Consider the following 27,026-nt stretch of genomic DNA (forward strand, 5'->3'; position numbering starts at 1 on the left):
GTTGTAGTACTAAACCCTAGTTTGTTCAGAACTGAGCCTAAAATGAACTACATGATTTGAAGAATTGGGTAGCTATGTTGATGAATGTACGAGGGAAAGGAAGGAGGAGTGGGAGGGAGAAAGAGAGGCATTGAGGAAGAAAATGAGGCTCTTAAGGAAGATAAGAAAAACTTGGAGTATGGCATGTTTGATCTCCTAAAACTAGGTTATTTAAAGAAGTTTAAGCTGAAGAGGATTAGGGCATTTTATAATGAGTGGTGAAAGAACGTTGGCATGTAATGTAGCTAGGATAATTTAGGCTATGTTTGAACTTTGAACCTTGTTTGTGTGTGATCTGCTATATGATGGAAACTATTATCACAAGTATTTATGTTCGTTCCGATTTAATATGAGTGTTTGGCTTATGATTGAAATCAGGATCACATTGTTAGCTAGGAATGATCTACGACCTTAGGGCTTGCAGCACACATATATATCTTGCATGCTCCTTGGTCGCATGGCATTCTTAGCTAATGGATGCATCATAAGTATGAGGTCTACCTTGTTTTTAGCCGGTGATATGATGTGTCAACGAAATGACATCACAATTGATATTATCCAACCTTGTATAAAGCACAAACACTACTCCTTGTGCCTCGTACTTGGTTGGATAGTATCAATTGTGGTCTTCAATGATTTGAGGCTTTATAGCTTTGCTTCCATCATGCTTCTTCTATGGCTAATGATTTGTTATGTGTCACAATGCAAGGAAAGCGGTTGTCCATAAACCTAGTCCTATGTGCAACAAGATTGTTTATATACTAGAATTAGTTTGCGGACAATCTCTTTCCTAGGTGTTCAATGATACGAGGCCTTATTTGTCATGTTTTTGCCGATTATTGAAATGTGACTACACACTTGTATGAGGCTCTCAATCATAATGTCATATGAGGCTCAACCTACGTCCTTGCACATTTTATCTCCACACACTTCTATTTGTGCTCATTCAAATTGCCTCTTATTTTCGCACTGCTCGAAGATGATGATGTGTGGACCGCGCAGGCTTTTTGGCAAGGGTTGTTCCAACGAAGCTGGAAAAAGGCAACATTGGAAGAGGCCCAGGGGAGGCCTATCAAGATTGGGCATTTCCATGCTGACGTCGGACCAACCCACTTTGCTAAAGTGGAGTTGTCTTCGGGGTTGAAAATGCTTTCAGTCCCAATCGGCTTCCATCCGTACCTTGGCACCGTACCGAGGATGGTCATCCTCAAGACGAACAATGGTTGCTCTTGGATGGTCCAACTGAAGGACATCAAAGGCATTGTTTGCCTCAATCAAGGGTACCTGGATTTACCATTGCTCATCAGATCAAGATCGGCTACTTCATGACCTTCAAGATGCTCAGGGGCAACGTCTTCAATGCCACAATCTTCGACTATACCATGACAGAAGTGGTTCAGAGTTGCCCACATCATGATCCATCCCTTGCCATGATCGGTGAATGTAGAATGTGCCCCTTGGTTTGTTTAATTTTGTGTTGAACAATGTATGATCGATGCTATGTGCCATTGAACAAGTTTGATCGGTTTGTACGTACTCATGTAGTATGTTTGATCATTCCTTATCGGGTGTTCACTTTATTATGAGCTCATATTGATGCTCAAAAGGGGTGATAACCTCACCATTTGGGAATGGGTCAGCACATTAATTTCTCGTTCCGCACATAACCAAACACGATGTTAAGTTTTTTACAAGCATTACCAATCGAACTACCTATCGTTTTTCAAACCGAGTGCAAGTGAAATTGTTAGCATCTTGCTAGCATCTAAACGTAGTGCCAATGATAGCCCAAATCACATTTCTACTCATAGCAGGCCAAGTTGCACGTGAAAAAACCGATGCGAGTTCAAAATTATCAGCTCGACTGTATTTTCGAGGACTTCAGCCCTGGCTGGACGAATTTCAAGCAAACTCGAGCAAAATTTATAAATCCCAAAATTTGCTTCAAAATGGCATGTTGTTATCGGCGATTTTGACAAAAATAACCCTTTTCTAAAAGAAAAGCACAGACTGACCCTCTGGCCAAACTATTTCACTCATCTAACCCTTTTCAGTGGCGCCCTTCTCACTGGCGCCACACCTCACCGTGTGGAGCCCATGCGGGCGGCGCCACACATCCATCCAACGTGGCGTGGTCGATGTTGCGCGCGGTTGACCAGCCGACGTGGCAGGATGTGTGGCGCCGCATTGGCGCCACACATCCACTTATAATTGCCCAAAACATACTGTAAGACAATTCTCCAGGACTTAGCCGTTTTGGCGACCATGTTTGTGTGGTGCCGATGCCAAGGACGCCACACAGTGTAGTGTGGCGCCGACGCCATGGGCACCACACAAACAGGGTCGCCAAAACGGCTAAGGACTAAGCGTCCGGAGCCCCTGGATGTTTTCGACATATAAGTTGACATATGTGGCGTCGATGGCAAGGACGCCACATAGTGCAGTGTGGCGCCGATGCCATGGGCGCCACACATTGACTTGTGCTAAACCATGAAAATTCCACCCATATTTAAACATTTTTGAATACAACATTGCACACAACATGTATGAGACAACATAATGGTTCAGATAACACATAAGGTTCGACGACATCAATGTTCGAATTACAACAAGGTTCAACGACATGAAGGTTCGAGAAGATAAAGGTTAACACAACATCAAGGTTCGACAACATAAATGTTCGACAACATGAACCTAGCCAAACGGACATCACTGCGTGGCAAAGGCTCCCTCCCCCTTCGCCTTCTTCTTCTTCTTAGATTGTTCAGCCAGTTCTTCCTTCTCCCTTATGTCACGAGCCAACTGAACCACCGAGTCGAATAAATGGTGGCGCTCCTCCGTCTTTGAAGCTTCCGCTTGAGCTCTTTTCTCCCTTATGCGCTCAGCCTCCTTAGCCACCTCCTCTAGGTGCATCCTATTGGCCATCTCCCTCGCTAGTTGAGAAAGTTGCCAGTTCCTCTGGAATTTTTCCCTCCATAGGCGGTCCCGTTCGGCCTGGAGCTTCTCATTCTTCTTCTTCGCGCGCCATAGGTATTCCTCATACTCCCTTTGCATACGGGCACGCTCGGCCATCTTTTTGTCGTGCTCCTCCTCCTCCTTCCTCGCAACTTCTTCCTTCTCCCTCTTCCGCACCGGCCTCAGAGCCTCCTCCCAAACGGACTCCTCATTATCATTGCCCTCCCACGTCGCCTTCCCCTTGGTGGGTTGAGTTGCCATACCTGAAAACAAAATTGAAGAAAACAAAGTGAGTAATGGAATAGGAAAATAGAAAAGTACAATACAATTAATATATTAGAGACACATACGGATAAGGCTCCGCTAGGTATCCTAGCATACTACCACCCCGACGTCCACCATGGCGACCTCTACTAAGCCCTACATGAATCCTTGGTTGCCTTGGAGCTTGTCGCCATTGTGATTGATGCCTTGGGGCGTGTTGCCTTGGAGCTTGTTGCCATGGGGCTTGTTGACTTGGAGCTTGTTGCCTTGGAGCTTGTTGGCTTGGACCTTGTTGGCTTGGAGCTTGTTGCCTTGGAGCTTGTTTCCTTGGAGCTTGTTGCCGTGGGGCTTGTTGGCTTGGAGGTTGATTTGAAGCTTGTTGGCTACTTGATTGTTGGCTTGTGCTAGCATCATTGCCCTTTGACTTTTTGCCGGATGTACATTTTCTTCTATTGTGCCCCTTACTATTGCATGATCCACAATTAGTTGGCTCGCGAGCCTCTTGGAATAACTTGTTTCCCGAATGACCCCATCTATCCATATATCCGTGATCGGAAGAAGCCTGGTGACCGGGTGTATATGTGAGCATGCATCCAATGATTGACACGTGTCTAACGGTGTGGCTCGTCCGTTAAGTGATAACACAGCAGCTGATCTCCCTAAAAAAAAGGCGAAGCACAACCTTGTCCTCTATCTGCTCCACCTCCCCTACATCGTCGTCCCTGCTCCGGCCTCCATTACAAAATGTGGAAGAACATCTGCGACGTGGAGGCGGCTCTCTCGCCGGAGGAAGGCATCGAGGTGCTGGCGTCGGCCCGCGCGCTCGCCTTCCTCGCCCTTTGTCGGCTCCCGCGCGCCGCCCTGGCCGGCAGCGCCCCGCCGCACGGCAGACTGTTGTGCCGCCGGCCGGCTCCCGCACGCCGCCAAAATCAGGAGCGCGGTTACTCTCCCTTGCCCGCAGCGGAGGATGCCAGCGTCGAGACGACGGGGCTGGTGCAGCGCTACAGCGAGGAGAGGCTTGGCTGACGCTCGACAGGGTTCCTTGAGCAGCTCAATGAGGTAGTCCCTGGCGCTGAGGTAGCATCTGAGGGAGAAGCTCTGGTACACCAGCTCGTACCTGTACAGGTTCAGGCACGCCAGCCTCGCGTACCGCTCCATGGAGGCCGCCCGAGTCGGGGTCGCCGAGCGTGACGCGGCGGAAGGCGGCGGAGAGGTCCGTGAGGCCGGAGTGGAGCAGGGACGTGAATCCCTCCACCGCCGGCTGCAGGTCCGGGACCGGCGGCAGCGGCCGGTTGAGGAGACGCGCCGCCTTGGACCGCCACAGCACCACGTCCACCACTCGCGATTGCCATTCAATTTTGCGATTCATTAGGCCTGTAGTCTTGTTCTTTCTTGTACCCGCCGATCATAGAGATAAAGAAATCAAATCAAGAGACGGAGTGGTGGTCTGAGAGGAAGAGAAAAGAAAAGATGATTTGATGTATGGTTCATAGCAACTCAGCGTGTGGATAAGGCTAGCGACCAGGGGATTAGGTGAGAGCATTCACGTGGTGGTTGCCAGGGGAGGAGCGGAAGAGATAGTTTATTGCCGTTTGGTTCCGTTTGTGAGGCACGCATCTTAAAGCAAATCCGATGTTAATGGATGTGTGCTCACGTATACACGCGGTTACCAAATCCACTCTCTATCCGTGATACCTCTTTGTCTTTCTTCTTCCACGTTTCACAACCTTCCATTCCGGATCTGGCCAAACTTGCACTACATGATACTCCAGCCATTGTGATTGGTCCAAGTAGGGAGAAAACCTTGGAGCCCATGTCCTCTTTGTGGCTTCAATGGAGAACTCGGACTCCCGAACGGTTAGCGGGTGATTATAGTTCACACGTCTAGTGTGTGCCGCTGTGAGCAAGTGGGAGCAAGCCAAATGAAGCAAAGACGGCCTCCTACATGTGCATTCACATGTCTTTAGGGACACACGGAAAGCCCGACCTCCGTGTTGGACACCACCTTGTGTGGTGCCTTGATACGTCTAAAACGTATTTATAATTTCTTATGTTCCATGCTACTTTTATGATGATACTCACATGTTTTATACACATTATATGTCATTATTATGCATTTTCCGGCACTAACCTATTGACGAGACGCCGAAGAGCCAGTTGTTGTTTTCTGCTGTTTTTGGTTTCAGAAATCCTAGTAAGGAAATATTCTCGGAATTGGACGAAATCAACGCCCAGGGTCCTATTTTTCCACGAAGCTTCCAGAAGACCGGAGGAGATACGAAGTGGGGCCACGAGGTGGCCACACAATAGGGCGGCGCGGCCCAAGCCCTGGCCGCGCCGGCCTAGCGTGTGGGCCCCTCGTGACGCCCCTTGACCTGCCCTTCCGCCTACTTAAAGTCTCCGTCGCGAAACACCCAGTACCAAGAGCCACGATACGGAAAACCTTACAGAGACGCCGCCGCCGCCAAACCCATCTCGGGGGATTCAGGAGATCGCCTCCGGCACCCTGCCGGAGAGGGGAATCATCTCCCGGAGGTCTCTTCATCGCCATGATCGCCTCCGGATCGATGTGTGAGTAGTCCACCCCTGGACTATGGATCCATAGCAGTAGCTAGATGGTTGTCTTCTCCTCATTGTGCTATCATGTTGGATCTTGTGAGCTGCCTATCATGATCAAGATCATCTATTTGTAATGCTACATGTTGTGTTTGTTGGGATCCGATGAATATTGAATACTATGTCAAGTTGATTATCAATCTATCATATATGTTATTTATGTTCTTCCATGCTCTCTGTTGCTAGTAGAGGCTCTGGCCAAGTTGATACTTGTGACTCCAAGAGGGAGTATTTATGCTCGATAGTGGGTTCATGCCTCCATTAAATGCTGGGACAAGTGATGAGAAAGTTCTAAGGTTGTGGATGTCTTGTTGCCACTAGGGACAAAACATCGATGCTTTGTCTAAAGATATTTGTGTTGATTACATTACGCACCATACTTAATGCAATTGTCCGTTGTTTGCAACTTAATACTGGAAGGGGTTCGGATGATAACTCGAAGGTGGACTTTTTAGGCATAGATGCATGTTCGGATAGCGGTCTATGTACTTTATCGTAATGCTCTGATTAAATCTCATAGTACTCATCATGATATATGTATGTGCATTGTTATGCCTTCTTTATTTGTCAATTGCCCAACTGTAATTTGTTCACCCAACATATGTTTATCTTATGGGAGAGACACCACTAGTGAACTGTGGACCCCGGTCCTGTTCTTTACATCTGAAATACAATCTACTGCAATTGTTCTTTACTGTTCTTCGCAAACAATCATCATCATCCACACTATACATCTAATCCTTTGTTTACAGCAAGCCGGTGAGATTGACAACCTCACTGTTACGTTGGGGCAAAGTACTGTGATTGTGTTGTGCAGGTTTCACGTTGGCACCGGAATCCCTGGTGTTGCGCCGCACTACACTCCGCCACCAATAACCTTCAACGTGCTTCTTGGCTCCTACTGGTTCGATAACCTTGGTTTCTTACTGAGGGAAAACTTGCTGATGTGCACATCACACCTTCCTCTTGGGGTTCCCAACGGACGTGTCAACTACGCGCATCAAGACTGTTTTCTGGCGCCGTTGCCGGGGAGATCAAGACACGGTGCAAGGGGAGCCTCCCACATCCAATCTCTTTACTTTGTTTTTGTCTTGCTTTGTTTTACTTTATTCACTGCTTTGTTTTCTCTTATATCAAAAACACAAAAAAATTAGTTGCTAGTAACTTTATTTACTGTCTTGTTCTCCATATCAAAAAAAAAATTAGCTACTTGCATTTAGTTTATTTTATTATCATGTCTAGCTCTGTACCTGTTACTTTTTCACCTGAGGAATTAGTCTTTACTTTTAAACAAGGGGATGAGGAGAGTTTTAAAGATGCTTGGTCTAGAATTTTTTATTCTTATCGTAAAGCTGAACCTCAAATGACCTTAAGTCTGCTCCTTAGTAATTTTTATTTTGGGCTTATGATTCGCTATAGATATGCCTTGGATGCTATAGTAGGAGGAGATTTCCTTCATTGCAATGGTGATCAAACTTTTAATGCCATAAAAAATTTGGTTGCATCACATAGTTCAGCTAATAACTTTGATTCAGCTCTTATTAGCATTTATAATAGATTAAACACTCTTGAGACAAGTGCATCTTGCTTGAAAGAAAATTATAGTTATGTTCGTAACCGTCTTGATCAAGTTTTAGTGAACTCTGAACCTTCAAATGGGACCCTACTATTAAAGTTGTTATTGGTGGTGAAACTTTTCATGCCCATTGTAATATTATGTCTGAATTTTTCCTTATGCCTAAGAGTATTTATGAATCTTTGACACTTTGGGGACTCGTTGAAGGCGGAGAAGGAATAACTCTTATTGATAACTCTGTTATAATTCCTAAGGGAATAGCCGAGGGTGTGCATACAACCATTCTTGGAAGAACAGTATCCACTGATTATCTTGTTATTGAATGTGTAGGAACGGGACAAATCACACTTGGAAGATCCCTGTTGAAACTATTGGGAGCAGTCATAAATGTGGGAGAAGGCACCCTAAAATTCACCTCTACACCGGGAGGTAGACATGTATTCCCTAAACCAAAGAGTAAGAAAAAGAATAAGAAGGGTATGCATAAAGCCCGAGGTAATGTTGATGCTTCATCTCTTGACAATACTTGATTCACACTTTCTGCGCCTAGCTGAAAGGCGTTAAAGAAAAGCGCTTATGGGAGACAGCCCATTATTTTACTTCTGCACTTTGTTTTATATTTGAGTCTTGGAAGTTGTTACTACTGTAGCAACCTCTCCTTATCTTTATTTTATTACATTGTTGTGCCAAGTAAAGTCTTTGATAGTAAAGTCAATACTAGATTTGGATTGCTGCGCAGAAACAGATTTCTTGCTGTCACGAATTTCAATATGCCTCTCTATAGGTAACTCAGAAAAATCTGCCAATTTACGTGCGTGATCCTCAGATATGTACGCAAGTTTCATTCAATTTGGGCATTTTCATCTGAGCAAGTCTGGTGCCTCTAAAAAATTCGTATTTACGGACTGTTCTGTTTTGACAGATTCTGCCTTTTATTTCGCATTACCTGTTTTGCTATGTTTGATGGATTTCTTTGCTCCATTAACTTTCAGTAGCTTTGTGCAATGTCCAGAAGTGTTAAGAATGATTATGTCACCTCTGAATATATGAATTATGCACTGACCCTCTAATGAGTTTGTTTTGAGTTTGGTGTGGAGGAAGTTTTCAAGGGTCAAGAGAGGAGGATGATACAATATGATCAAGAAGAGTGAAAAGTTTAAGCTTGGGGATGCCCCCGTGGTTCATCCCTGCATATTTTAAGAAGACCCAAGCGTCTAAGCTTGGGAATGTCCAAGGCATCCCTTCTTCATCGATAACTTATCAGGTCACCTCTAGTGAAACTATATTTTTATTCCGTCACATCTTATGTGCTTTACTTGGAGCGTCTGTTTGTTTTTGTTTTTGTTTTTGTTTGAATAAAATCGGATCCTAACATTCTTTGTTTGGGAGAGAGACACGCTCCGCTGTTTCGTATGAACACATATGTTCTTAGCTTTATTTGTAATGTTCATTGCCAAAGTTGGACTATTTCATTCATTGTTATATGGTTGGAAACGGAAAATGTCGCATGTGGTAAATGGTTTAATGTCTTGAATAATGTGATACTTGGCAATTATTGTGCTCATATAGATCATGTTTAAGCTCTTGCATCATGTACCTTGTACCCATTAATGAATAACTACATAGAGCTTGTTAAAATTTTGGTTTGCATGATTGATCTCTAGAGTCTAGATATTTTCTGGTTGAGGTGTTTGAACAACAAGGAGACAATATAAAGTCTTATAATACCTACAATATGTTCATATGTGAGCTTTGCTGCACCTTTTATACTGGAGTTTGCTTCAAACAACCTTGCTAGCCTAGCCTTGTATTGAGAGGAATTCTTCTCATGCATCCAAATCCTTGAGCCAAAAACTATGTCATTTGTGTCCACCATACCTACCTACCACATGGTATTTCTCCGCCATTCCAAAGTACATTACTTGAGTGCTACCTTTAAAATTCTATTCTTTGTCTTTGCAATATATAGCTCATGGGAAAGTAGCCTTAAAAACTATTGTGGTGAAGAATATGTACTTATGTGTCTTATTTCTTAATAATTTGCTTGTTGAGCGGTAACCATGTTTCTGGGGACGCCATCAACTTTTACATCTTTGTTGAATATCATGTGAGTTGCTATGCATGTTCGTCTTGTCTGGAGTAAGGGAGATTTTCATGATCCAATGGTTTGAGTATGCATATTGTTAGAGAAAAACATTGGGCCGCTAACTAAAGCCATGATTCATGGTGGAAGTTTCAGTTTGGACAATTAATCCTCAATCTCTTATGAGAATTTTAACTGTTGTTGAATGCTTATGCATTAAAGAGGAGTCCATTATCTCGTTGTCTATGTTGTCCCGGTATGGATGTCTAAGTTGAGAATAATCAAAAGCGAGAAATCCAATGCGAGCTTTCTCCTTAGACCTTTGTACAGAGCGGCATAGAGGTACCCCTTTGTGACACTTGGTTGAAACATATGCTATGCAATGATAATCCGTGTTAATCCAAGCTAATTAGGACAAGGTGCGAGCACTATTGGTATACTATGCATGAGGCTTGCAACTTATAAGATATCTTACACATAACACATATGCATTATTACTACCATTGACAAAATTGTTTCTTGTTTTCAAAATGAAAAGGAAGGGCCTATCTTTTACTTTATTGTTGAGTCAGTTTACATATTCTTTCTATCCCAGAAGCAAACACTTGTGTCAACTGTGTGCATTGATTCTTACATGTTTACCTATTGCACTTGTTATATTACTTTGTGTTGACAATTATCCATGAGATAAATATGTTGAAGTTGAAAGCAACCGCTGAAACTTATATCTTCCTTTGTGTTGCTTCAATGCCTCTACTAAGAATTTATTGCTCTATGAGTAACTCTTATGCAAGTCTTATTGATGCTTGTCTTGAAAGTATTATTCATGAAAAGTCTTTGCTATATGATTCATTTGTTTACTCATTATCTTCATCATTGCTTCGAATCGCTGCATTCATCTCGTATGCTTTACAATAGTATGATCAAGATTATGATAGCATGTCACTTCAGAAATTATCTTTGTTATCGTTTACCTACTCGAGGGCGAGTAGGAACTAAGCTTGGGGATGCTTGATACGTCTAAAACGTATCTATAATTTCTTATGTTCCATGCTACTTTTATGATGATACTCACATGTTTTATACACATTATATGTCATTATTATGCATTTTCCGGCACTAACCTATTGACGAGATGCCGAAGAGCCAGTTGATGTTTTCTGTTGTTTTTGGTTTCAGAAATCCTAGTAAGGAAATATTCTCGGAATTGGACGAAATCAACGCCCAGGGTCCTATTTTTCCACGAAGCTTCCAGAAGACCGGAGGAGATACGAAGTGGGGCCACGAGGTGGCCACACAACAGGGCGGCGCGGCCCAAGCCCTGGCCGCGCCGGCCTAGCGTGTGGGCCCCTCGTGACGCCCCTTGACCTGCCCTTCCGCCTACTTAAAGTCTTCGTCGCGAAACCCCCAGTACCGAGAGCCACGATACGGAAAACCTTACAGAGACGCCGCCGCCAATCCCATCTCGGGGGATTCAGGAGATCGCCTCCGGCACCCTGCCGAAGAGGGGAATCATCTCCCGGAGGTCTCTTCATCGCCATGATCGCCTCCGGATCGATGTGTGAGTAGTCCACCCCTGGACTATGGGTCCATAGCAGTAGCTAGATGGTTGTCTTCTACTCATTGTGCTATCATGTTGGATCTTGTGAGCTGCCTATCATGATCAAGATCATCTATTTGTAATGCTACGTGTTGTGTTTGTTGGGATCCGATGAATATTGAATACTATGTCAAGTTGATTATCAATCTATCATATATGTTATTTATGTTCTTGCATGCTCTCCGTTGCTAGTAGAGGCTCTGGCCAAGTTGATACTTGTGACTCCAAGAGGGAGTATTTATGCTCGATAGTGGGTTCATGCCTCCATTAAATGCTGGGACGGTGACGAGAAAGTTCTAAGGTTGTGGATGTGATGTTGCCACTAGGGATAAAACATCGATGCTTTGTCTAAGGATATTTGTGTTGATTACATTACGCACCATAATTAATGCAATTGTCTGTTGTTTGCAACTTAATGCTTGGAAGGGGTTCGGATGATAACCTCGAAGGTGGACTTTTTAGGCATAGATGCATGCTTTGGATAGCGGTCTATGTACTTTGTCGTAATGCCCTGATTAAATCTCATAGTACTCATCATGATATATGTATGTGCATTGTTATGCCTTCTTTATTTGTCAATTGCCCAACTGTAATTTGTTCACCCAACATCTGTTTATCTTATGGGAGAGACACCACTAGTGAACTGTGGACCCCGGTCCTATTCTTTACATATGAAATACAAACTGCTGCAATTGTTCTTTACTGTTCTTTGCAAACAATCATCATCATCCACACTATACATCTAATCCTTTGTTTACGGAAAGCCGGTGAGATTGACAACCTCACCTGTTACGTTGGGGCAAAGTACTGTGATTGTGTTGTGCGGGTTCCACGTTGGCGCCGGAATCCCTGGTGTTGCGCCGCACTACACTCCGCCACCAACAACCTTCAACGTGCTTCTTGGCTCCTACTGGTTCGATAACCTTGGTTTCTTACTGAGGGAAAACTTGCTGCTGTGCGCATCACACCTTCCTCTTGGGGTTCCCAACGGACGTGTCAACTACGCGCATCATGCCTCCCGGCTCATTCACTTGATAAACTCAGTCAACATTGTCATAACATGTAGCCATTTGGGAGTCCGCCTTCCTCACCTGAAATTCCATGAACTCTTCAACCTTCGTTGGGTACTCGCAGTTCCTAGCAATTTCCTTCTCCGTTTCTTCGGTGTAGTTCTGGAAATAGACATTCAACTTCTCAAATGTGTATTGAATTATTGTCGTCACGGGCAATGCACGGACACCCTTCAGCACATTGTTGAAGCACTCAGCCATGTTGCTTGTCATTTGACCATATCTCCTCCCATCCTCATCATAAGCTCGTGCCCACTTTGAGTTAAATATAAGGTGCCTCTGAAGAAACTCAAAACCACCCGGGTTGAGGTCTTTGTGCTTCGGCAAGCCATTGTATAGGTTTGCGAAGAGGCGCTCGGAGTAAGCGAGGCAACAATCTTGAAGAAGGTCAGACAACTCTTTGTTCTTGCATGCCCGGTAGAAGTTTGCACAAAAATGCCTCATGCACCATCGGTGGTGCAAAGGAGCATGTACGGGAATGTCAAGCTCCACCGCATTGAGAATTCCTTGATGACGATCCGAGATGACACACACTTCCTTTGAGGGTGGTATGACCCTCGTCCTCAATATATGGAAAAACCATTGCCAGTTATCATTGTTCTCAACCTCTACCAATGCAAAAGCCAATGGTACTAAACGGTTGCTCGCATCATTTGCTATTGCCACCAATAGTGTGCCCTTGTACTGCCCGGTCAAGAAGGTACCATCGACGGCGATGACCGGCCTACAATGTTTGAATACCCTCGTGCATTGCTCGAATGACCAAAATGCACGATGAAATACCCTCACTCTTTTACCGTCATGCAATGTCATTTTGGTACTAGAAGGCTCCACCACATGCACCATGCCCGGGTTAGTAGCGGCCATCGCTAACAATAACCTAGGGACTCGGTTGTATGCTTCCTCCCAATCACCGTACAACATCTTGAATGCGGCTTGTTTGGCCTTCCATGCCTTCCCATACTTGACGTCGCAGTCAAACCGGGATTTCACCGTATCTTGCACGGACCTAATACTCATGATAGGAAGTGATGATATCTCCGCCGAGAGCTTGTATGCAATGAACTCGGATGTGAGTTGACGGTGGTCCGGCTGCGCATCATTGCCATCAAGCTTCGGCCCCCGGCACATGTGAGTGGCTACACAACTTGTTATGTGCCAAGAGGGTCCTTTTTTGAAAGGTCTTGCACGGACAACCCATGGGCACCTTTTATCTACACATTTTAGCGTGTACCGCTTCTTCAAGTAGGAGTGAACAACGGTGTAAGGGCGATGATGCTTAATCGAGAACTCCTTCAACCATACCTTCAATTCCAAGAAGGTATCAAACGTGAGCCCTTTAGAGATCATAGCCGTCCTACCATCCACATCTCTCTTGGAAATTGGCCTAGCTCCAAGAAGTAAACTTTTGCCACCATCAACCACGGCTCCATCCGCAAGACTAACATCACGGAACAATGGTATCCGAATATCCCGCCCGGTTACCTTCTTGAAGATCTCGGCTCTTTCGGCTTCCTTAGCCGTCAAGCCATCCTCATCAAATTCCTCATCGGGTCCATCATCATCCGAGTCCGACGCATAGCATCGGGAATAAGGAATGGAGTGGTCCATCTCCTCTTGCGTCAAATATATACCCAAATCACCGACATTGTTGTCATTCATCTCGAAACCATTATCACAATCGTCATGCTCATCGTACTCCTCCAACGGAGGATCTTCGGCAATGGGAGATTGGACAATGGGAGATTCGGTGGCTTCTTCTTGGCTCATGGGTGGTGGACTCCTAGCTTGAACGGGGGAGGAGCGTCAGTTAAGGTCAATCTCCATATGAGCATCAACCGTCTTGGTTGCAAACAACTTCAAAGCCTTGTCTTGTGGCTCGACCACCGTCTCCTTCTAAATGGACCAACGTTACTCGGAGTTGATACGCATTGTCTTCCAACGGGTGTGCATTCCAAAACCCCACATTATGTCTTCCCTCTAGCTCAACACCATCATTTGGCTCATTCCAATTCAAGTCAATCCTCACTTGTGCTACCACCTCGGCAAAGCTAGGGCTAAGGTCAAACACCAAGTCAACCTCTTCCAGGTCTGGCTCTAGGTTTCCCTTCAAGAAAGCATCCTTATCCACATGATGAACATGAACAATTCTTTCCATCCCCCTAGCATAATGTGAACAACACATACATACATACATGTTTTCATTTGTTACCATAATCAACACAAATCATCCTAGGGTTTCTACCCATACAACCTAGCACTACCATTTCTCCTACTTCAACAAACCCTAACATCCAACCAAATCCACATCCACCCTCAAATCAACCTAGGGTTTCACATCTAGGGTTTCACATGTAGATCCAACCAAATACATCAAATCATTAGATGAAAAGAAGGGGAACGTAGGAGATTACCTCAAGGAGGTTGGGAACGATCTCCACAGACAGATCTGAGGAAATCCACCAAGATTTGAGAGGGATTTGGGTGGGGGAGAGAGGTGGCTAGCCGGAGGAGGAAGATGATTTGGGTGGGGGGTGTGGCTGGATCGGGCTGGGTGGCTCGGGCCAAAACAAATTAAGTGGATGTGCGCCACACTTTCAATATGTGGCGCCGATGGAAGCGGCGCTATATATACTGCCACGTTGGCTGGTCAACCGCATGCAGCGTCGACCACGCCACGTCGGATGGATGTGTGGCGCCGCCCTCATGAGCGCCACACAATGAGGTGTGGCGCCAATGGAAGGGCGCCACGGAAAAGGGTTAGATGAGTGAAATAGTTTGATCAAAGGATTAGTCTGTGCTTTTCTTTCAGAAAAGAATTATTTTTGTCAAAATCGCATGCTGTTATCTTATCTAAGCTCCGAAGATATGCTGGTCCAGTAAATTTCACTGTATATTGATTTAATTGCTACACAGATCATTTTGTTTACACGAAGCCCACGCTAGTCCTAAACCCACAATATACAGGTGAGGTTAATGCTATCTGACAGTGTTCCTTCCAAAGACACCATATGATACATGTACAATTTGCTATATCTACTTCACATGGGTTTCAATTTTGAAACCCGTATCAGAATTTCCCCGGGGCCTTGTAGAATCTCAACCGCAAGACACCTTCCGTTGTTTGGTAACTCTAGCCAAGTTCTCTGAAACTGCCCGGGTTAGGTTCTGATCCTCAAATCTGACATCTATATTAAACCTGAGAAAGGCACATAACACTGGTTATAAGCTACATATAGATCAACTAAAGGCATATAGCTTTTTTAAGAATATAATAAGGTCATAATGCTCGACAAGAGAACACTGGGAGATGAGAACATATACAAGTGCACCTACTTGGGATCGAGGGTTATTTTCTGAATTTCTCTGACAGCAAAACTTGCTGCATATAAAGAGATCTTTCCAATCTGTATGTCAGATGACAGAAGTCGTAAGTTTCTTTTTGTTCCAAATGGTATGTAGATAGCATAAAGCAACTGATCGGTGATTACCTCAAGCATCTTCAGTTTTGCATCCTGATGGTTTGGTAGGCAACGTATCTCTTGGCCCATTCGAGCAGACTCCCGCAGACTCTCAGGTGACAAGAAATCAAGAGCCAACTGAACCGTTGACTGAACCATTTTTAACAGAAGACAATGTAAATATAGTTGCATACAATAAACCATTTCAAACAGTAGAATAGTAGATCATCCAAAGCAGTCAGATTCAGAATAGCAGCCCGAGAGTTAGCAATATCATTAGAAGCATACCTGCAGATTTTTCACTTGGAAAGGACAGCCAGCTGGAACAAAAACAGCCTCGCCAATATGTTGTTGAAACGTCCAAGGTTCAATTCCTGTAAGAACGTCCAAACATAAGTGTGCATAAGGCAGATTAAAATAATGAACAAGATGCACCTAAATTAATTAGTCTGACTCCTATCAAAGATAACTAGCACCCTGCTTCATGCTTCACCAAAGACATGGTAGTACAGATATAAGGTTGGGACATCCCAGTAAGGAAGATCTACAAGCATACATTTGATTGTTCTCTTCGAGCAAAGAATTGGTAGAGTTTTGTTTATTGATTCAGTGGAAATGTGAACAGCACATCATCTGCTTGCTTTAGTATTGTGGCAGAGAATTAAGGATGCCTGAGTCTAAGAAATTGGCAAAGTACATGAAGGAATATGCTATGGTACATCAGTAACAGAAAGTCAGCAACTAATACATCTGCCAACTTAGAACTAAGAATAAGCATTATCTCCATTACTTACCATACTGATCCTTCAATACCCTTTTATGATGCTCGTTGAGATACACAGCTTGATCATAAATAGGATGCTTGACCTACAACCAAAAGAATAGTATCCTCAAACAGATTTGACAAAGATGTGTCAACATAATTTGACGCAGAGTAGTGAGAAGCATTACAGAGAGCATCGCCTGACTGCTAACTGTAAGTTCTTGCCAGTTAGAAGCTAAATATTTATTCAGCGTCGGCAGATCCTGCCTGCGAAAGACATCCCAAATAGCACCAGGCTGAGATCTTTCTGAACCATTAGTTTTTGGTTTCTGCGAGACTGATGAACTCGATAACCCAGCAGCAGAGCCTTCAAAACCACCGTAAGACTTAAAGACCGTGTGTTCAGGTGATTGTTCCCCCATATCCAGATTCAAGTTTTGCACAGGAGCATGAGCATTTACATGCCCTGTGATCCCATTGGCAATCCGTTCAGAATGCACAGCTGTGCGAGCATTTACATGCACTGTCATCCCATTGGCAATCCGTTCAGAATGCGCAGGTTGTAGCCCCTTGGGAGAAAGGTTAAGCACTTCAGCTGTATGCATTAACATGTGTACCTACATGTGGAAACATATAGCATTAGCCACATGGCGTTTTTATTGTGCTTTATTCATTTAGCAAGTCCCCAAACAGATCAAAAGGCCAGGTCGCGACATCAGCCAATGTTCTCTGGTAAGAGAAATGTTTGTTTCCAATGAAATAAAAACAAAATTGAGGTGCAAATATAGCAGAAGGCATACTTACCACATCACCCATCTTAATCATCAGATTTGTCACTGAATCGCCCTTACCAAATTCTTGCTGCCTTCCATATGCAATAACCAGCTTCAGGCCTACTTCAGACTGCAGGGTATCTGGGGGTAACTTAGCAGCAAGATTAAGGAGACCCCACTTTGGATGGATAAAATCAACTAACGGAAAATTGACCACAAATTCTGGTCGCTGGCATAACAGAAACTCCTCTAATATGCTCGCTGGGGGCCACTCTTTCAATTTCAGCATCATGAACTTGCCATCTTCACTCGTGTGACCATCTGAATAACCTTTGATAAACTGATTCAGCTTGATATGCACCTGAACAAATTTTTCAATGCAGAACAAAGATTTTAGGATGGCCAAAGTACACATGAAATCTTCCAGTTTTTTCTACTTTATTTTCTTTTCCCACTTCTCCACTCATAATTATAGGATGGAGTAATGATGGTTGAGAAATCCTTGTACAAACAAGTAATTGTCACCACCCACTTTTCTTTGTAGCAAAAGTTATGCTTCTTACAGTCATAATTTCTAACTCAAAGCAAACTAGCAATAGCAATAAAAGTAATAGCATTTGACACTTCAGAGTCTATAAACAGACGTTACAATGATAAAATCATTTCAAACAGAAAGAGAACTTTTACCAAAATAGATAAACTAGTAACCAGCACTCCCTGCTTACCTCTGATTGGTTTGAGCAGTCCACAGCTTTTACTATGGCATTTTCATCCATTTTTTCTTCCATTATCTCCTGGATTCCTCGCCAAATACTTAATGGGTCCCAGCTTGATGATAAAGAAGGCTCAAATGCATTCCTAATCATTACAGGCTCCCCATTTATCCAGTGTTTACGAAAATGGACAATGCCCTCATATTTTAAATTCTCCAATACAGGAGGGTACACAGAGTTCCCATCAACACCATCACTGTCTGAACATTTTGGGACACCGAGGCTACGCTGACCAGTTGAATCCAATCTTCTGCCAGCATTGCGGCATGAGCATCCATTCTCTAGATCATGTGCTTTGCAACCATTCACCATTTCTTGAGAACTCTTTACAAGCTTACCAATCCAGTTTATTTTGAATATTCGCCTTAATACCAACTTTGAGGAGCCACAACCACCAGCTTCATGAGGTCCACAGGTGATGCTGCCATCATTGTTGATTCTCCATGAAGGGAATAAAGACCTAATGCCAATATCATTCACATCTATTGGCTGTGGGAACAACTTATCATTTACATTAGCTGCAGATGGTTCCAATCTTGCTTTGTTGCTCAAAACATCTTTATTTCTGTCTACAGTGTGACCTTTACCTTCAGCATATTCTCCTCTGACTACACTAGTCTGAGATCCCCTAATGTCTCGACAACAGTCAAGGCATAAATCGTACAAACATTTTGGACAGTGTCGGTGATAATCAAAAACTGGCACTTTGCAGAAGTCACTGCAAAAGAAGAGCAATATTATGGTGTTGGAATATAACTACAGGCTTAACATTGTATTGTAAGAATAAGAAAATCCCAATGATAAAGGCAATATATAGAAGAACAAAAAAGCAGTACCAACACATTTGCTCGTCAGAGTTCATCTTTGCTCTGACAATGTCCATCTTGGGTCCTAGCGCATAGAATATGTTATGGCAGTGTTTGAAAGAAGCGAACTTACACAAAGGGAGATAAGAGGGAAACAGAAGTACCATCAGCTCTTGTTTCAACACCTATTTCATAGCATTGGTCGGAGTATATCTGCTTTAGCACTGGAAGAACATATGCCAAAATGCTATGAAGATATCTCAACTTATCTACAACAGATATCTCTTGCACCCTAGCCTTAAAAAACACAAAAAGATGTGTTACATCAAGAAAATTTAGTAGAGCATGGAAGTCAAATACATTGAAACGGAAAAGGAAGGGGTGTGTTTGGTTGGATGTCACATGTTGGCTAACTTGTTGTGGCCAACAAACTGATGGCCACACCTTAGGCTATGCATGGTAAAAAAAAGTGCCAGCGACATGTGGAGTGTGCTAAAATATTGGTAGTGCATCCTACAAGTTTGGCAAAAAAACCAAGCGCTAGACTAAGAAGTCAAAGCTGACTAGCATTTGCATAGCCCAACCAAACATGCCCTACATACCTTAATTAAGTTGTCTCCTTGTAAGCAAACTTTGCAGTTACAAATTCCACGACATGCTGGACAAACCTTCCGAATATCATCTATTGCAATGTCAGAGTACCTATATATATTATATTAGTAAAGAATAAGATAATAAGTGTATAACACAATTTCTAAAGTCTAAATGACAGAACATACACGCTGTACAATGTAAGGTGCCAACATACAAAAATTGTTAATGTCCTAATCAAGTCTACCCAGCATCCACAAAAAGAAGGTGTTGTCTTGACAAAGGAACAGTAACAAAGATGATAGCACCGTTAATCTACAGTTATAAATTTGCAAAACCTAATGAACTTAACATCGTAGAAGTATTTTCAAAGTCTGAGTGCATATGTATCATTTTCATGTGATCAATCAAAATAGCCACAAGATGTTGATCGAAACTGAGATGGCTGGACAGAACATTCCCACGGTTAAGTTTTTGGTGGCTACAGGGAGTACATGTCAAAAGCAAACATAGAGCCCTGAAATTCAAAATTCAGATGGCTCAGTTCCCATGCTGACACTTTTTTGGGACTACACGGAGTGCCTGTCAAGAGCAAACATCAAGCCTTTAACCTCTCTGCAAGAGAATATTTTATCCCCATTTAGCCAGCTCAAAGAGCAGGAAGCATTAGCTGTTGGTCTGTCACTCTCACTGTCGAGAACACCTATTCATCGTCCCAGCTCTGCTCACATTACCCTTGGTACTAACTTTTTTCAATGTGCACCACCTAGCCGTCAGAGCATGCTCCAATGCACCACCGATGGCTTCCATACGCTAACCGCAGAGTTCCTAACTTGTGTTGTCCATCAACATTGATCGGCATCCCAGTTGTTTGACAGTGGCCTTGCCAGCAAATTGAGCAGTGCATCAAAATTTATTACTTGTTCTTAGATGTACTTGGGTGTAATCGGACATTGATTCTCTTTTCAATTAGGTCATAGTACTGAGTTTCTTCTTGAGATAGTGAGAAGGGGCCATAAAAAGAAAAGTGTAGGTTTTGACCAATAAGTTTTTTTGACTGACATGAACCGAGATATAGAGTAATGATTAATTTTGCATTTAAAAGCCCAATCCAAAGCAGAGGCTGTGCTTGTGAAATTACTCTGACATTGCAGAATGCCCTACATTAGTTGGTATAAACAGGTGTCTTACTGTAATAGGTAGGATGCCATGGTTCTTGAGCCAAGAATTGCAGTCAAGTCATACATACCCTGTGGAGATGCAATGGTGGCAATACCCCCTCCTGTCGCAGCTTGTACACCAAACGGCATTGGCAGTCTTGCGGCATTGGTGGCAAGTGGTCTTGACGGTGGCGGCGCTGCTGCAAGGCTGCGGCCCTGCCGAGGCTCTCCCGACGAGTTCCTGCGTCATGAATCAACAACATGGGGTCGCAATGACAAAATTCAGCACAAAACATCCTAACCCCCATAAAAGAAAGAGAGAAAGAAAGATACTAGTGTACTAGTAAAGGCAACTGACCGCCGCCGTGATAGAGTTGTTGCTGAGGGGCAGGCCGTAGACGACGTTCCGGGCCGTGGGCTCGGCCACGTAGACGGGCTCCCCGACGACCCGGCCGTAGAGCGGCCGGGCGACGGCCATGGGCACCGCCGTGGGAAGGTCGTCGTCGGAGTCCGTGCCGTCGTCGCCGTCCAAGTCGGCGTCTTGGGCCGCGGAGGGGTAGGAAGAGGCGGCGTAGGGTGAGGAGGAGGAGGCGGCGGCGCCGGTGCCGGACGACCTGCGTAGGGTGGCGCGCAGCGCGGAGGATGCGGCGCGCTTCTTGGCCTGGACGTAGTGCTTCTCGCAGACGGTCTTGTCGGGCATGGAGGGTGCGCTGCAGCGCCACTGCTTGCCGTCGGAGCGCTTGCAGCGGAAGTCCTCCGGCAGGGCGTCCATGGCCCTGCCCCCCGCCCGGGCAGCCCGATCCGGGACCGGGAGGAGGGGTTAGGGTTTGGGAGAAGAGGAGATCGGGCGGGGCGGGGAGGGGAGGGGAAAGGAAGGAAGGGGGAGGAGGGAGTGCGCGTAATGGTGGCTGGGCGGTGGCGTAAAAGTGGTGGTTGGGATCGTGGTTGTGTAATTTGGAGCTTTGCGGTGGGCTGCGCTGCAACAAGTCTCGCCATCCATCTCTGGCTCTGGCTCTGGTGTGGACTGGTCTCTCTCCTCGCATCGGCACTGCTGCTGTTGCTAGGCTAGGCTGCTAGGTGCCGTGATGGTGGTGGAGTAAATTCCCTTCCAATTTGGTGGTGGTGTGAGCAGGGAAGGTGGAAAGGAGAGGCCGGCAGGCGCGGTGGAGGGGAGCAGTTACCCTCCACCATCACCACCACCTCCCTGGTCAAGCCGTGGCGGAAGGGGCTTCTTTTCTGGGAAAGCACGATGAGTTGCAGGGGGAGACGGACGGGAGTTGCAGGTTTCAGCCCGCCTGGTTTCCTTTGCTTTTCCGTGTGGGCGTGCTGTTGACTACGGCAGATGCCGCAGCTGCAGTGGGGACTGGGGCTGGGGAGGAGGGGAAAAGGGGAGCGTCACACTTCGTTTTCGTCGCATTGCGTCTGCTTCAAGACGCTGTTGCGGGAGAATTTGAGTGTTTGGTAGCCTGCGCCAGTGGTGCGAGGTTTTTTGTATGGTAGGTCGGGCTGCATAGATTGGACCAAAAAGATATTTTTGTTTGTTTGTTTGCAGCCAACCTTAAATTTTAATCAAGATGAAACTACACCTGTTTGGTACCATCTAGGCAAGCATAAAGTCACATCTTCTCTACAACGGGCAGCCTTACCATACTATCACCTCCCATCACACAGAAATCACAGTTCAACCAGTTACACACTTACGAGGCTAACAGTTCACGAAATCAACCCTAGCTACTACAAATGGTACTTCATAACGATACTCTCTAGCTACTATGAATGGCGGTTTATCATCACGGGGTAGTTCAACACACGGGGATCAAACTGGGGCTCGAGAAACAGGGGATCAAAGGGGTTGTTCTTCTTCATTTCTTTTTCACTTCACTTGTTCTTCTCCTTCTCAAATGGTGGCGTTGCATCTGGCTTCCTACATTGCGTCCGCCACATCTTGCCTCTTCTCCTTCCAGGCTTCATTGTCGCCTTGGAAGTGGAATACCAGGTCGGCATGCATATCCAGCATCTTCAAGAAAGAACTTACTCTCAGGGATCGATTTGCAACCCATCGGGCCTTGACAAGCTACCGGACAGGATGCTTACATCATGAGCTAAACCCTCCCAGCCAACAATCACGTATGTGAACCTCATATCAAAATCCATAGCTGCTAGCATGTTCTGGCTGGTGTAGTGCTTCCTCCCGCGAAATGTTGCAGACATTGATCTCCGTACCTTTGTAGTGGCATGCGTACCATCAATAGCCCCAATGCAATCCTGTCAAACAATTAGTACACAGTCATGTTTCTGACAGTACCACACATCTGATAAGTAGAACGAACATGATTTTGTACTCACCCTAAAATACGGGAACCACCTGTTGTTGTTCTTGACCTTGGGTGGTGTGTCCATTGATGTTGGCTTGATCATTTCACCTCTGAGGTCCCCAACTGCGTACAACACCTGCTGGACGTACCGAGAGATAGTCTCTGCGGATCGCTTGAATGTGCTATGGATGACTCTGAACCTCTGGTTATGACCCACGACATGGAGAAACATTGCGACTTGTTCTTCGACAGAGGTGTGGATGCTATCAACCAGCATTCTTCTATCCCTAAACGTTTTCACAAATGCATAGAAAGGGGTTCTTCTCATCTGAAGTATCTGGATAGCCTCTACATAATTGCAGTTGTAGATGTAGTTTAGGTTGGCCATTATCTCCTGATCTCGTTGTAACATAGGACCGTACATGACAGGAGGAAAAGCAGCATGCCTAACTGATCTCTTGTGCACCATCAAGATCCAGGCTTGTATGAAAAATATGAGTGTTGCGGCGTGATGCACAAGCTGGAGTCGGTCGGTTTACTCAAACAAGATCTAAGCATTACAAACGGTCTTATCGAACCCAACAAGTTCTACCAACATGAATCTAACACTACAATTGAGCACATGAGTTTCCCCTTACCTCTGTCATGGCAGACGATGGAGACGGACGGAAGTTGGAGAAGATGTGCGCAGGCTCCACCGCAGGTGGAAACGATGACCCTGGTCCGGCACCGGAGACAGAAGGGAGGAGCTCCTCGTCCAGACCACGGCCAAGGTCAGATGTGCGAGGCTATATCTGGGTCGCTATCCCCGGTGCGAAAATTAGGGAAAGGGAAATTTTGGGAGGGGCTAATGGAGAGGGTAACCGAAGAGGGAGGTTACCCCTACCTTTTTCGCGCAACGCCGCTCGGATTTCACCTTCTCCTGCCATGTCGCGACCGCGCGAACGGCGTTGTCAATTTCCGCTGCGCCCAGGCATGTCCATGGAAAAAAGGTCAAAGCGGGCGTTCCTCCCGGGCCTGTCCTCGAGGTGATTTAAAAACCGTGCTATGCAACAACATCGAGACGACCGGGCATCCAAACGGCCCAAAAATTGCGGGGCATATGCGAGCCAAAGGGTGCACAGGGTACCAAACGCTCCCTAGAAATCGCCCTCAACAACTAGGAGTAGGGCAGTGGATCTAATCCAGGATGGTACCTCATGCCACATTGTCCTAGGGAAGGGGCATCATGTTTGTTGCATTGTGTGGAGTTTTTGTGGTCAACTCCTAACCAACGCAAAAAAAGATCTAGCGCTATCTCCTCCATTGATTTAATGTCAATCCACATGTCCTGCTAGAATAGGGCGGAAGCCCCATCCCCTAGCACCATTGATAGCTCCAATTTGTGTGACATTTTACCGAGGGTTTTTCATTTGGTTCTATTTGGTTTCACCTTTCAACTAACGTTAATATTGCAAAAACAAAGAAACCTTGTTATCTATTTGAACTTTCAGGTGTTATGTTGCTTTGGAAGGATTTGAAGCAATTTGTGAGTTGATTGTAGGAAATCAAGCAAAATATTAATTGGAGAAATCCCATTTGAGGAGTCACAAGTTGTAAGGACCACCGGTATGGGCTGGCACCGATGTACCTTCCTGCTATATCATATGATACCGCCTTCGCCTAGTCAAAAGGAACCACTTTCGTGAAGGAGGCATAGATAAAAACACAACACAACAGCCACCACCCATTTGATCTACTCCAAGATCTTCACCCTCAAGATCATTCGTTTCGCCATCATTCCCCTATCAGAGAGAGTGATGCATATAAAATGCATACATGAAATTTGTCCTTTATCATATTGAATTCTCACATATTTGCAACATATATGATGATAATACCATGTTTACATTGATTTATTGGGATTTACCAATGATCCCCTTTATTTGGTTTATAACTCTGCATAACAATAAACTGCTTGTTTTGCGTATTTTCACTTTCAGAGACCTATATGGAGTCAAATTAACCTGAGATTTTTTTAGCATCATTTTTTCATCGGGGGAAGCACCCTGAAACCTGGAAGCACACCTGGATGAGTCTGAGGCCCAAAAGAGACCAGTTGACGCGCCCAAACATGTAGGGCGCGCCACCCGGGGTCTTTCGGTCGTCGATCATCCAATTCGATTGATTCTTTCGCCCACCGACTTATTTTTACCAAAAAATCACTATATATATATATATATGTGTGTGTGTGTGTGTGTGTGTGTGTGTGTGTGTGTGTGTGTGTGTGTGTGTGTGTGTGTGTGTGTCGTTGCCTATTCGACGGTACCTCGGAGGAGGGATCCTCACGAGGGGCAGAATAAGTAGGGGCCATCAGGCGGAGAGTCCTCGTGACGGTGGTACGCGATTTACCCAGCTTCGGAACACCTGCACAATGACAGGACATACTGCTTGTCTGAAATTATCTGGGCACTTTCGCGTTGTTACAATGAGTTGTGGTTGTGCCTCTAGGGCTCCTGGGATCCGGCTTATAAAGGCGCCAAGATCTAGGGTTTACACGGAGAGTCCTAGCCGGAATACAAGTTGCCTAACTACGGAATATTGCATTGCCGTGCACGTCAAGGATCTGCCTTTTTTTATATGCCGTACTGGATCCGGCTAGTCCAGATGGGCCAGGCCGAATCCGACTTACAGAGTTGGTCGGTGGATCCGGCTCCTTGTTCCTGGGCTGGACTTCATCCATCTTGATCTACAGCAACTGGGCCGCCTGATGGGCCATACGCCACCATCACCGTCTATGGGCCACCCGGGCTTGCCGGATCTAGCCACTGTCAATGGTACACCCATGAAGTATACCCACAACAGTAGCCCCCAGAGTTCTCCGAGATTCACCTATCATTTCCACCTTGCTTGAACCATCTTCATGTCTGACAAACTTCTCGGAAACATGGGGAAACTTGAAGAACTCCAACTTCTTAAAACTTCCCTTTCCAGCATGCATGCCGGAAAGATCCTTCATCGCGCGGGACTTCATCCATCGACCTCATTGTCACAATGAGTCTCCGGCTTACTACCCTGCAAAGATAATGGCTTATCATTTGAAATTCTTACCCGAAACCTTGAGAGGCTCAAACGGTTCCGCCAATCTTGGCGCCATTTTCGGGTAATTTGAACGGTAACTTGATCCTTAGCCATTTTTACCGCTAGGGTTTTCGACGCGTGTCCATCATCCAACGGTGCGACGCTTGCGTTCCGACCACATGATGCGGAGCATGAATCTCATCCTGCGCCTATAAATATCCTCACTGCACACTCTAACCACTTCATTCTCCCCGTTTTTCACCTCTCGCTCGAGCGCCGCCACCGAGTTCCTGCTTCCGCCGTGTCAGAGTCTGCCGGAGTTTTGCCGGAGCCAGCGCCGCCGCGTCGAGTTCATCGTGTTCTTAACCTCGGCGAGCCACCGCAGCAAAAACCTCGTCACCGGCGCCTCCGACCACCACAGCAGCCATCTCCGGTAAGCTTCCTAACCTCGAGCTTTTTCATCAGCATCGGTAGGGATGACTAGTGTGTAGCGGTAGTTCCGACTAAGTTAGTTTGCTTTCAATTGTAGATGTCTTATTCTACTCCGCCTGAAACGCAGCGTAGCCGATCGCGGCCACGCCAATCTCCTCCGCCCCTCTGCCATTCATCCCCGTCCAGCTGGACCCTTCCAAGGAATCCCGCAAGACCATTGAGGGAGCCACTGCTAAGCCGTCGGACTTAGCTGGAAAGAAGCAGATGTAGAAAAAGGTGGAGGAGGCCGCCGCCAAGAAATCAAAGGCCCGATATCGCGAAGGCGAGGTTAAGGGGCAATGGTGGCCCTGCACCACCACTAAAGATGAACTCCGCAGCTTCGAGGCGGAGGGATTTTTGCAACCCGGATCCTAGAGAGTGGTTCCGGGTGCTCTCAACCCGGTGCCCGAGGCCGCTGAATGGGTGTTGACCAGGGCATTGGTAGAGCGCAGATTCTCCTTGCCCCCGAGCAATTTCTTCTCAGAAATCCTTGAGGCATACAAGCTGCAACCCCACAACATCTCCCCCAACAGCGTCCTCGCCATCGCCAACCATGTCGCTCTGTGCGAGGGTCATCTCCGAGTAACACGAGACCTAGCCCTCTTTCAATATATTTCCTCCGTCAAGAAGGAGACGGTCCCGCAAACTTC

At 45.4% G+C, this 27,026-nt stretch overlaps 1 protein-coding gene across 1 annotated transcript; it reads right to left on the reverse strand.

Moving 5' to 3' along the window:
* Nucleotides 1-15,072: 15,072 nt before the first annotated feature.
* Nucleotides 15,073-21,325, reverse strand: LOC124660370 (lysine-specific demethylase JMJ25). The gene is made up of 13 exons (XM_047198178.1): nt 20,889-21,325; nt 20,620-20,771; nt 19,382-19,481; nt 18,944-19,076; nt 18,810-18,864; nt 17,926-18,691; nt 17,232-17,561; nt 16,616-17,044; nt 16,459-16,531; nt 15,953-16,038; nt 15,695-15,814; nt 15,540-15,610; nt 15,073-15,402 (listed from the first exon to the last, which is right to left on the reverse strand). The coding sequence occupies exons 1-13, from the start codon at nt 21,300-21,302 to the stop codon at nt 15,303-15,305; spliced, it is 2,829 nt and encodes a 942-aa protein (XP_047054134.1). The 5' UTR covers nt 21,303-21,325; the 3' UTR covers nt 15,073-15,302.
* Between the last annotated feature and the right edge of the window lie 5,701 nt (nt 21,326-27,026).

This window comes from Lolium rigidum, chromosome 6, assembly GCF_022539505.1.
Source record: "Lolium rigidum isolate FL_2022 chromosome 6, APGP_CSIRO_Lrig_0.1, whole genome shotgun sequence".
Lineage (NCBI taxonomy): Eukaryota > Viridiplantae > Streptophyta > Magnoliopsida > Poales > Poaceae > Lolium > Lolium rigidum.

Excerpts from the sequence above, each read along its gene's own strand:
- LOC124660370 (XM_047198178.1), bottom strand. The coding sequence starts at position 21,302 with ATGGACGCCCTGCCGGAGGACTTCCGCTGCAAGCGCTCCGACGGCAAG. Across the intron at positions 19,077-19,381 it reads AAGGAGACAACTTAATTAAG|GCTAGGGTGCAAGAGATATC; the intron begins GTATGTAGGGCA and ends GTGTTTTTTAAG. Across the intron at positions 17,562-17,925 it reads ACTGCTCAAACCAATCAGAG|GTGCATATCAAGCTGAATCA; the intron begins GTAAGCAGGGAG and ends AAATTTGTTCAG.